Source organism: Carcharhinus amblyrhynchos, chromosome 5 (genome assembly GCF_965287045.1).
Source record: "Carcharhinus amblyrhynchos chromosome 5, sCarAmb.v2.hapA, whole genome shotgun sequence".
Taxonomy (NCBI): Eukaryota; Metazoa; Chordata; class Chondrichthyes; order Carcharhiniformes; family Carcharhinidae; genus Carcharhinus; species Carcharhinus amblyrhynchos.
The window spans coordinates 21,236,037-21,248,118 of record NC_137328.1 but is presented as its reverse complement, the minus strand read 5'-3'; the positions used below and the strand labels follow the sequence as shown (position 1 = coordinate 21,248,118).

General features: G+C 47.2%; 1 protein-coding gene across 12 annotated transcripts in view; it reads left to right on the top strand.

The window, feature by feature from the left end:
- The window catches only part of mpdz (multiple PDZ domain crumbs cell polarity complex component), a 266,727-nt gene that overhangs the window by 25,559 nt on the left and 229,086 nt on the right, over positions 1-12,082 (top strand). For all 12 annotated transcript variants that reach the window (XM_080188518.1, XM_080188525.1, XM_080188521.1 and 9 more), the window contains exon 3: positions 7,141-7,307. In XM_080188518.1, coding sequence (XP_080044644.1) covers positions 7,141-7,307 — 167 coding nt within the window. The remainder of the gene's footprint in view (positions 1-7,140; positions 7,308-12,082) is intronic.

Sequence of the window (12,082 nt, the reverse complement as noted above, 5' to 3'; positions counted from 1 at the left end):
GGGTAATTACATTTAAGGTACTACACCTGAAGTACGCCTTCACATTGACTTATGTTTAAGCAATCAATAATTATTTGTTATGGTTTAAATTTTTGCAGATTGGGTGAATCTAACTTGAATCGCACTCTGTCACCTAATTTTGAATTCAAGCCAAACTGGCTGTAATAGCCCGAAGAAAAAGTAATTCAGATAGTTGGAATCCAGCTCAAAATAGTGAATAAAAGTAAAATGCTTCAGAAATGAAAATAATATTGTCAGAAGAAAGGACGTTGAATTTGATAAATATGCAGCATTAATTTCTTGCAATGATGTTTATTGAATACAGTAATAATATAAATTTGGGAGAGAGTTGGGTAATAAATACAAAGGCATATCCACATGATGGAATGTTATTTGACAGATAAAAAACCCTTTGAGAAGTACTTTTGATCCATGTAATAACTAGTAAAACTGAGCACCAGAAAGGAGTTATGCTTATGGCGACAGATGATATAACTGGGGTACTAAATAAAGAAGGTGCTGCCGATGTAGCAATACAGGAGGAGGCAATACCGATACTGAATAAGATAAAAGTAGAGGAAACACTTAAATAGTCGTTGGTCCTTAAAGTTGAACCGTCACTGGCTTGGATGGAATGCACCCAAAATTACTTGATGGAAATAAGGGTTCAAAATTACAGATCATCTGGCAAAATCATACATTTATTTTTGAATATAGTGATAGTGCCACAGGACTGGAGTATTGAAAATTTTAATTTGCATTTTAAAGCAAAGGCATGGGATTCACTCGGCAACTATATTACTAATGTCAATGATGGGCTAACTTTTAGAGACAATGATCCAAGACAAAATTAACTGATATTTGGAACAGCATGGGTTAATAAATGTACGTCAACAAAGATTTATTACAGACAAATGTTACAATCCCAGCTGATATTACAACTGGACAATCAAGCCCCAGAATGGAACCCTGGCTATATAGACTATAACTTTTTTTTTGTTTAGAGATGTTGGTGAACAGAGTCACGGGACTGCCAATTAACTTTTAATGAAAAAAAACTTCTATTAAACAAGAAAAGATGAACTATAATACACAATCCTTAACCCCAGCTACCTTCATGGATGTACAGATTTTTAAGGACAACGCAAGTTATAAAGATATATTTTCCGTTAAAATGTTCTCAGTAAGTACACAGTTCATATAAAACAGGCAAACAGTGGTCAGCCATACCACACTCTAAAAACAAATTTTAAAGTTTATTTATTAATGTCATAAGTAAGCTTACGTTAACACTGCAATGAAGTTACTGTGACAATACCCTAGTTGCCACACTCCAGCACCTGTTGTGGTACACCGAGGGACAATTTAACATAGCCAGTGCATCTAACCACCACGTCTTTTTGACTGTGGGCGGAAACCAGAGGAAACCCCCCCCCCAACGGACATGGGAAGAACATGCAGACTCCACACAGACAGTGACCCAAGCTGGGAATCAAACCTGGCTCTTTGGTACTGTAAGGCAGCAGTGCTAACCACCATGCCGCCTTCTGGCAGATGCCACCCAATATAACTCCTTTAGATTTTGCACAAAATCCCCTGATGTTTGTCATTGTCTGAGCCAACTAACCTCACTAGAATTAGTGACACGGTAGTGGACAGCGCGGTAGCATAGTGGTTAGCACTGCTGCTTCACGGCTCCAGGGTCCTGGGTTCGATTCCTGGCTCGGGTCACTGTCTGTGTGGAGTTTGCAAATTCTCCTCGTGCCTGCGTAGGTTTCCTCCGGTTACTCCGGTTTCCTCCCACAGTCCAAAGATGTGCGGGTTAGGTTGATTGGCCATGCTAAAATTGTCCTTAGTGTCCTGGGGTGCGTAGATTACAGGGACTAGTGAGTAAAATATGGGAGTAGGGCCTGGGTGGGATTGTGTTCGGTGCAGACTCGATGGGCTGAAGGGCCTCTTTCTGCATTGTAGATTCTATGATTCTAATACTGATTTTCACACAAATGTTTCCAAACTCCACTCAAAAAAAAAAGCCTTAGAATCTTTTGCCAAAATCTCTGAAGCTTTCACTAAGAATCCACTTCCAGGATTTCAATTTCTCCTTCTGATTCCTCTGCCTTAGTTTGGTCATTCATGCTTGCATTCTATCTCCCGGGTACTTAGCCATGCCAACAGAACATGACTGCTTCACAAGCTTTTATTAAGATGCCACCAAACTTTTGATTTACCTCAGACGCCTGGTTTCTCACTTTAAATGTGGTTCTTGCAGCTTGTTCTTTATCTTGGAGCACTTGCTCTGCTTTTTTACTTGAACTTCACCCAGCAGGACCCCTGTTCAACATTTTGTTCTTTGTTTCTTTAACTTAACTGACTTCCTGAGACATTCTTTTTGCCCCAACTCGCTGGTTTCTGGATGTCCTTTTGTTCTTTTGGGGAGGTTGCCTCTGCAGGTGCCTTGTCTTGTCCAATCTTTCTATAAACCCTGATTATTTTCACATCCTAAATACTAATTACCATACGTGCAACTAAACCAAACTGAAGTCATTAACCCTTGCAAATATAGAACCACAAAAATTAAACTTAGTTAAAGCTGTGCCTCATTTTCTAATACCTGCAAATACAAATATAGATTATTTAAAACTACCCGTGTTTCATGATACGTCACATTTCACTAGATTGAATTATTTGATGATCCACTTCAGCCTCCTCTGGAGGCACCCGGTCTCACAGATGCCGATCTTCAGTCAATTCTATTTGCTTCATGTGATATGAATAAACCATTGAAGGCACTGGACAGTAGAAAAGTTATGGGCCCTGATAATATTCCAGCAATAGTTGCAAAGACTTGTCCTCCAGAATTTGCTGAGACTCGAGCCAAACTGTTCCAATACAGCAACAACACTGGCATTTATGGGGCAATGTGGGAAATTGCCGTTATGTCCTATACACAAAAAATAGAACAAACCCTATCTGACCAATTACCGCTGCATTAGTCGACTCTTGATCATCAGTAATCTGTAACTGAAAATTTTGAGAGAACTTTTTGTTTTTATGTACTCAATGCTCCCAATTAGAATTTTTCATCAATAGTCCTCATTTGTAATAAACTTGAAGTGACACCTGACATGACACTCAAGACATGAGTGGGCGTTCAAAGCTGTCTGTTGTGCTCAGCACCCTGCACTAAAAAGTACAAGTGAATTACTTTTGCCCAATGTGAACTTGTCCCCAAGCAGTCCCTTGCTCCCCATGGTCCCCACACTCACCCCTTGTTCCCTTGGTCTCCATGCTGTCTCCCTCACTCCCCTCAGTCTCCATGTTCTCCTGCTTGCTCTCTGCAGTCTCCGCGCTCTCCCGCTTGCTCCCCGCGTTCTCCCGCTTGCTCCGCTCGGTCCCCGCGCTCGCTCATCACACTTCTTCCTCTCGCTCCTTGCAGTCTGATTTCTTTCCACCTTTCACCTCTACAATCTACAGGCCCTGCCACTCGCAATCTTCAGTCTCTGCACTCTTGCCTTCAGTCCCTGCGCCTCGGTGCTGTCTGACCTTTGCTAAATATAGCCTTGGTGCTGTCCACTGTCGCCACCTCTGGTCTTGGCACTTGGCCGCCATGCTGTCTCTAGTCCGTATGCTCGGCCCCCTCGCCGCCTCCGCCCTGGGCCCTTTGCCGCCTCTGTCCTGGGCTCCTTGCCGCCTCCGCCTTGGGCCCCTCACCACTTCCTTTTACCAATGATACAGAACTTGGAAATGTAATAAGCAATGAGATGTGTAATAACAAATTTCAGGAGGACATACTGTTGAAATGGGTGTACACAGAAGCACAAAGTGCAGAAGAGGCCCTTTGGTTCATTGAATCTGTACCATAGCCATGAACATTATGGCAAGCTAAATGCTCATCCAGTTACTTTTTGAAGAATGTGAAGCAACCTGCCTCTACCACCCTCTCAGGCAACATATCCCAGACCATCCCCACCCTTTGGGTAAAAAGGTTTTTCCTCACATTCCCCCTAAACTCCTTCTTGCCTCTCACCTTGAACTTGTCTTCCTTCGTGACTGATACTTTAACTAAGGGGAACGGTTGTTCCTTCTCCACTCTGTCCATGTGTCTCGTAATCTTGTACGTCACGATCAGTTTGCCCTTCAGTCTTCCCTGCTCAAACGAAAACTGCCCAACGTATGTTTATAACTTAAATGTTCTATCTTAGGCAACATCCTGGTAAATCTCTTCTGCACCCGCTCCAGGGTAGTCGTATTTTTCCTATAATGTAAAGACCAGTAATACATGCAATACTTGAGCAGTGGCCTCACCACAATTCTATACAATTTCAACATGGCCTCCTTGCTTTTGTAATGTATGCCTCGATTGATAAAGGCAAGTGTTCCATGTGTCTTTTTCACCCACCCACTAACATGTCCTTTCACCTTCAGAGATATATGGATAAACATGCCAAGGGTTCTTTGTTTCTCAGAACTTCCTAATGTCATATCATTCATTGAACATTTGCTTGTCCAAAGTGTATCACACCTTTCAGGATTAAATCTGCCATCTATCTGCCCATTTGGCCTTCCTTTCTATATCTTCCTGTAGCCCAAGCCAATCAAATTCACTTAACCGCTCGGCTAATTTTTGTGTCATCCACAAACTTACTAATCCTATCCCCAACATAGTTATTCCATGTTGTTTATATAAATAACGAATGATAGGGGACCCAGCACAAATCTCTGTGGTATGCCACTGGACACTGGCTTCCAGTCATTAAAGCAGCTTTCTGTCATCACCCTCTGTCTCCTATAACTAAGCCAATTTTAAATTTTCCCTGTAAAATTACCACATATTCCATGTGCTTTTGCCTTCTTTATAAATCTCTATGTAGGACCTTGTTAAAGACTTTGCTGAAATCCATATAAATTACATCAACTGCATTACTCTCATCTACACACCTAGTCACTATCTTAAAAAAAAACAATCAAATTTGCTAGGTACGACCTCTGTTTGAGAAAGCCATGCTAACTATCCCTGATCAAATCTTGCCTCTCCAAGTGGAGATAGATTCTCCCCTTCAGAGTTTTCTCCAATAGTTGCCCTACCACTTATGTGAGGCTCAATGGCCTGTAGTTCCCTGGCTTATTTCTACAAACCCCCTGCTTAATAACAGAATCATATTATCTGTTCTCCAGTTCTTTTGCACCTCTCCTGAAGCCAGAGAGGAATTAAAAATTTGGGTTCTTGATGCAAGACCTTATCCCTCTCCAGGATGGTGTGTTGCCTCTTTGGCACCAGAGTCTGGCATGTCACTGAACAGCTGCAGGACATTCTGAAGCAGAGGGTGATAAGGCTGAGATCATGGGACATGTTGGTACCGGTGACTTAGGTAGAAAGAGGGATGAGATCTTGACCATCTCTTTAAACACGCTGTCCACTATGTTATCAGACTCACAGATACTCCACAGTGTCCTCACCGCACCGTTCCAGCTCTGAAATCTGAACTTTCAGGAGCTGCCAGTGAACATGCTTTCTGCATGCATGCTAGTCCTGAGCATTAGAAATGTGCTTAGCTTCCCATGTGGTGCAGGAGTAGCAAACCACGGCTTTAAGCTGTCTTGCCGTGATTAAACTCTTTTAAATTTAAAACTTTAGCAGAATTAAAAGAATAAAAATATGATCAAGTAAGTCCCTCCCTTGCTTAAACAAATGGCTCACAGTTTACACATGGCAGATGGAATTAATTTCGAGAAATGTCAAGTGATATATTTTAGTAAGCAGAATGAGGAAAGGTAATATGAACACAGTGGTACAGGTATAACAGAAACATGAGCAGAAAAACCTGTGATGTTTGTACACAGATCTTTGAAGGTGGCAGGAGAATGCAGTTAAAAAGCATGAGATTCTTGGCTTTATTATTAGAGGGTTAAAGTACAAGAAGCTTTATCATTAGAAGAAAAGATTGCAAGAACAAGGAGGTTCTAGCAAAATTCAATAGCACTGATTTTATATCAGCTGGAATACTGTGTTCAATTCTGGGTAAGAAGTCCGACAACACCAGGTTTAAGTCCAGCCAATTTATTTGATAGTAAACTCACAAGCTTTCGGAGTTTGCCCTTCATCAGGTGAATGGAGATTTCTGGCCTCAGATAGAACTCTCCATTCACCTGACGAAGGGTAAACCCCGAAAGCTTGTGAGTTTACTATCAAATAAATTGGTTGGACTTAAACCTGGTGTTGTCAGACTTCTTACTGTGTTTACCCCAGTCCAACGCCGGCATCTCCACCTCAATTCTGGGTGGCATGCTTAGATGGATTCGGCGTTGGAGAAGAGGGCACAAAACAGAATTAAACTAGAATGGTGCCATAACGGAGGGACTAGAGAAACTGGGATTGCTCTCCTTAGAGCAGGGAAAGGTAAGAGGAGATATCATAGGGGTGATTAAAACATTAAGTGTCTTGAGGGAATAAACAAGGAGAAGATTTTTCTAATGGCATGATTGTCAGTAACCAATGGATACAGATTTATGCTGATAGTCAAAAGAACCAGAGGTGACAAGAAAAATCTTTTTATTTACGCAGGGAGTCACTGTGATCAGAAATGTACTGCTTTAAAGAATGTTAGACGCAAATTTGATAATATTCAAAAAAGCATTGGATTAATACTTGGGGGAAATTACAGAGTGTATGGACAAAAAGTCCATAACTAGATAGCTCTAATGAAGGATTGGCAAAGGCAAATTGGGCCTGGTAGCCACCTTCTGTATTGAGTCATACTATGATTTAATCATTCCAGCTAACTGCCTGTGTACTGAGACCCAATGTGTAATATTTCATGTGGTGTGTAAAAGTCCCACACTTGACTCACATTACCAAATATGGATGCCTTTTTTTATTGGTATTCATCTGTTTGTCCTCATTGTTTGGGTAGTGACTCCATCAAGCCAGCTCATCTATGTCAGCATTCACTAACTTGCAAACAATCTAGCAAAGGAATAATATAATTCTCTCATATGCATTAATGCTTTTTGGAGGGTTGGTGAGGCATCCATCAGATTTGTAAGTCATTTTCCTATGTGCAATGGTATGTATTTATCATTGCGTAATACAGATTCACATTATTTTGATGAATTTTTCACAAAAATTAATTGTACTTGTAGATACCCAGCGAGCTTTACAGGCTGTGGAACGGTTACAAGCAAAGTTACGAGAAAGAGGGGATGTGACAAATGAAGAGAGACTGAGCTTACTGAGATCTGTGCTACAGAGCCCACTGTTTAACCAGATCCTGAATCTACAGAGCTCTGTTCAACAACTGAAAGACCAGGTAAAAGCCAATGTTGCGCAAAGGATAAAGCTAGTTTATTTTGAGTATTAGATGTATTATTGATTTTTAGTTTCCACTCCAATATTGACCATCACTGAGTATACAGAGTAAGTACATTTTACTAGCATCACTGCTGATCAAAAACTTAGCATTAAAACAAAATGAAGTTCTTAGTGTTAAGAATTGACTTGATTAAGGTAATCTACCTTGTGTTTAATTCTCATTGCTGGAAACTCTTGAATTTATACATCTGTTTTACATCATGCAGTGCTCCAATGTGCTTCATAGGAGTATTTCAAAAAAATTTCCCAGATTTCTGCCATGGCTGAGAGGCACTCTGCAGTGGCAAAAATAGTGGAAATGCCTAAAAATCCAAAGCACCACCTGAACATGGCAATTCTCAAATTCTTGCGTGTAGGCTTGGGGCCTTCTGCGTATATGCATTTTATGGAAAGTCCTCTTCCCACGAGCCCCGGCTGCCTCCCCACGCCCCGGCTCCCTCTTGCCGCTCACTCCCCCCCGCCCTGGCTCCCGCTTGCCGCCCGCCCCCCTGCCCTGGCTCCCGCTTGCTGCCCGCCCCCCCGCCCTGGCTCCCGCTTGCCGCCTGACCCCGCTTGCCGCCCGCCCTGGCTCCCTCTTGCTGCCCGTCTGTCCGGGTTGTCCTCTTGCCGCCCGCCTTCCCCGGCCCCCTCTTGCCGCCCGCCTTCCCCGGCCCCCTCTTGCCGCCCGCCTTCCCCGGCCCCCTCTTGCCGCCCGCCTTCCCCGGCCCCCTCTTGCCGCCCGCCTTCCCCGGCCCCCTCTTGCCGCCCGCCTTCCCCGGCCCCCTCTTGCCGCCCGCCTTCCCCGGCCCCCTCTTGCCGCCCGCCTTCCCCGGCCCCCTCTTGCCGCCCGCCTTCCCCGGCCCCCTCTTGCCGCCCGCCTTCCCCGGCCCCCTCTTGCCGCCCGCCTTCCCCGGCCCCCTCTTGCCGCCCGCCTTCCCCGGCCCCCTCTTGCCGCCCGCCTTCCCCGGCCCCCTCTTGCCGCCCGCCTTCCCCGGCCCCCTCTTGCCGCCCGCCTTCCCCGGCCCCCTCTTGCCGCCCGCCTTCCCCGGCCCCCTCTTGCCGCCCGCCTTCCCTGGCCCCCTCTTGCCGCCCGCCTTCCCCGGCCCCCTCTTGCCGCCCGCCTTCCCCGGCCCCCTCTTGCCGCCCGCCTTCCCCGGCCCCCTCTTGCCGCCCGCCTTCCCCGGCCCCCTCTTGCCGCCCGCCTTCCCCGGCCCCCTCTTGCCGCCCGCCTTCCCCGGCCCCCTCTTGCCGCCCGCCTTCCCCGGCCCCCTCTTGCCGCCCGCCTTCCCCGGCCCCCTCTTGCCGCCCGCCTTCCCCGGCCCCCTCTTGCCGCCCGCCTTCCCCGGCCCCCTCTTGCCGCCCGCCTTCCCCGGCCCCCTCTTGCCGCCCGCCTTCCCCGGCCCCCTCTTGCCGCCCGCCTTCCCCGGCCCCCTCTTGCCGCCCGCCTTCCCCGGCCCCCTCTTGCCGCCCGCCTTCCCCGGCCCCCTCTTGCCGCCCGCCTTCCCCGGCCCCCTCTTGCCGCCCGCCTTCCCCGGCCCCCTCTTGCCGCCCGCCTTCCCCGGCCCCCTCTTGCCGCCCGCCTTCCCCGGCCCCCTCTTGCCGCCCGCCTTCCCCGGCCCCCTCTTGCCGCCCGCCTTCCCCGGCCCCCTCTTGCCGCCCGCCTTCCCCGGCCCCCTCTTGCCGCCCGCCTTCCCCGGCCCCCTCTTGCCGCCCGCCTTCCCCGGCCCCCTCTTGCCGCCCGCCTTCCCCGGCCCCCTCTTGCCGCCCGCCTTCCCCGGCCCCCTCTTGCCGCCCGCCTTCCCCGGCCCCCTCTTGCCGCCCGCCTTCCCCGGCCCCCTCTTGCCGCCCGCCTTCCCCGGCCCCCTCTTGCCGCCCGCCTTCCCCGGCCCCCTCTTGCCGCCCGCCTTCCCCGGCCCCCTCTTGCCGCCCGCCTTCCCCGGCCCCCTCTTGCCGCCCGCCTTCCCCGGCCCCCTCTTGCCGCCCGCCTTCCCCGGCCCCCTCTTGCCGCCCGCCTTCCCCGGCCCCCTCTTGCCGCCCGCCTTCCCCGGCCCCCTCTTGCCGCCCGCCTTCCCCGGCCCCCTCTTGCCGCCCGCCTTCCCCGGCCCCCTCTTGCCGCCCGCCTTCCCCGGCCCCCTCTTGCCGCCCGCCTTCCCCGGCCCCCTCTGTGTCCCGTGGCTCGCCCCAGCCCTTGCAGCCCGCCCGCCCCAGCCCACACCGGCCCACCCCATCCTTGTCTGTCTGTCTGTCTCTCTCTCTCTCTTAAAGGTCAGATTCATGCTGTGAGGAGTTCTCCCAAGTCTATGCATCCAACCTGGGCCCAAGTCCCAGATAAATGTCAAATGTTTCGCAGAAGGATTGTCTTAAGCAGCAAAAGAGATATAGAGACCAGAAGTTGAAAGAGGGGTTTCCAAAACTTGGCAGTAGGAGGTATGGCCACCAGTGGTGGAGCAATTTAAAATTGTGCATTTTAAGAGGACATAATTAGAAGACCATGGATATCTATCGGGCTGAAGGAGGTTGCATAGTGGGGGATGAGGCCACGGAAGGATTTGAAAACAACCAAACAATTTCAAAATCGGAGCTTTGCTTATCCAAGAGCCAATGTCTATTTGCAAACACAAACATTGGTCGGATGGGACAAGATATGATCTGGCAGCAGAGTTTTAAATGACATCCAAATTTCAGGAGGGTGGATCATTGAAGATTAGCCAGAAGTGCACTGGAGTAGTCAAATTTAGAAACAAAATGGGCTTGCTTGGGCAGAGTGTTTTAGTAGCAGATGTACTGGAGCAGAGGCAGAAGTAGGCTCTATTATGAAGGTGAAAATAGCTGGCCTTACTGATGGCAGGGATATGTGGTTGAAAGCTCATCTTGAGGTCAAATATGCCATCAAAGTTGCAAAAGCTCGTCAACCTCAGTTGTCAGAGAGAGGCTGGAGTCATTGACTTTTATGTTGATATATTTTATTGATAGAGCCTTTTTGTTGCGGGGCTTTGGTCTTCCCATTATTGAAAGAAATTTTTGGTCACCTATTACTGGAACTAGTACTAAATAGTGAACGGGGTGAGAGAGGTAACAGAGCAGTGGAGTTGGTAGTTGCTAGCAGTGTACCCTCTAACATTTTTTAAGGGCGCATGAATGTTTTATTTAGCTGTGTGGCTTAAAGAGGCAAGCTTAATGTACTTCTTGTGCAGGGACTTTTGGAGTGTTGCGGGAACAAGTACCAAGATACATGTGAAAATTGATGCTGTGTTTTTGTATGATGTTGCTGAGGGGCAGTATATAGTTGAGAAATATGAAGGGGCCAAGAATATATCCTTGCAGGACACCAGAGATAACAGACTAAGAATAGGAAGATAAACTATTGCAGGTTATTCTTTGGCTGTGATTAGACAGTAAAGTGGGAGCTGGTAGTCATGGTGATAAAATTGTGCACGTAAAGTTCAGGATTGTGCTGTTGCACTGTCAAGTTAAGTCTGAGTGAGCAGCCAGGAAAGTGAATTGGACAATGAAAGGTGTTAGGATTACAAGGTATGTGCAAAATTTCTCATGGAGATTAAATAAAATAGATTCAGTCTGTCCATATTAAGCCACCCAAAAGCTTTGACTCATCATTATCCAAGTGCATAAGGAGCGCTACAGGCAGAGGGCGCCCCTGTACATTTGTTCTGGTTGTGTCTTCCCTTCCTGTTATCCTTGATGGAGACCACAAAGACCAGCCAGTCCAGCTACAGAGAAACTAGCCTTGTGCTGGGGAGAAAGCTGTCCTACAGAATGTAGGCTGGCATATTTCCTGCAGCTTGCCTAACTGCTGTATGGCAGAATGCAGCTATCTTCACAAGTTAAGTGAAGCAGCTCTGGGACTGTACATTAACCTACATGCATGACATTCAGCTTTACATTCTACATGGAACTTCCATCTGAGTGAAGCACTATCTGCTCCATTGCCTAAAGAGAAGCAGCTTTCTTATAACTATTCATTCAAGCCCAGGATAAGGCAGAACTGCAGCTCAGTAAATTAAACTTCCTGTTAAGCTCATCACAGTTCCTGTCTCCCAAAGGCTTATTGAAAATTTAATCTGTTATAACTATAATGAGATCACATGCTGGCATTCCAAATTATTTTTTGTTATCAGTTGATGGGTCGGTGATCCACTCTGACTTTTTCAACATCAGGGCAAGAAAGCATCGGTTACTTAGTATTGACCCCTTAAATATAATTGAAGATATGAGAAAATAAAAGACCCAATAAAGAATATTTTCATGGATAAGAGTTTTTGAAGACTCTAATCCATTAAATTTAGCTCTAATTCTAGCCAATCTATTGGGGATCTGGGGCAAAAAACAGTGTTCAGAAATGGTGTCACCATGGGCTTGATTTTACCAGACGGGCACTAAAACGTGGTAAAGTCGGGTGTGAGGCCATTAACACGATCCGCGCCCGTGCAGATTGCCACCTTATCGAAACCCGAGAATGGCGGCGATCCACTTCGTGCCCAAAATGGGCGCAATGATGATTTAAATGTATTTGCATGCATTTAAATTGAATTAATGAACTGCCTGCCCAACTTAATCAGCATCTTTCCCTCTACCCCCACGTTTGTAAATCCGGAACTGTGCCGTAATGGACCTGCTAAATAGAAGTCTGAATCGGGTGCTCTAGCTGCAGAAGAGCATGTTCAGAGCTTCCAACGGCTCTCTGACTCAAATCAGTGGTGAGGGGAAAGAGGGAGG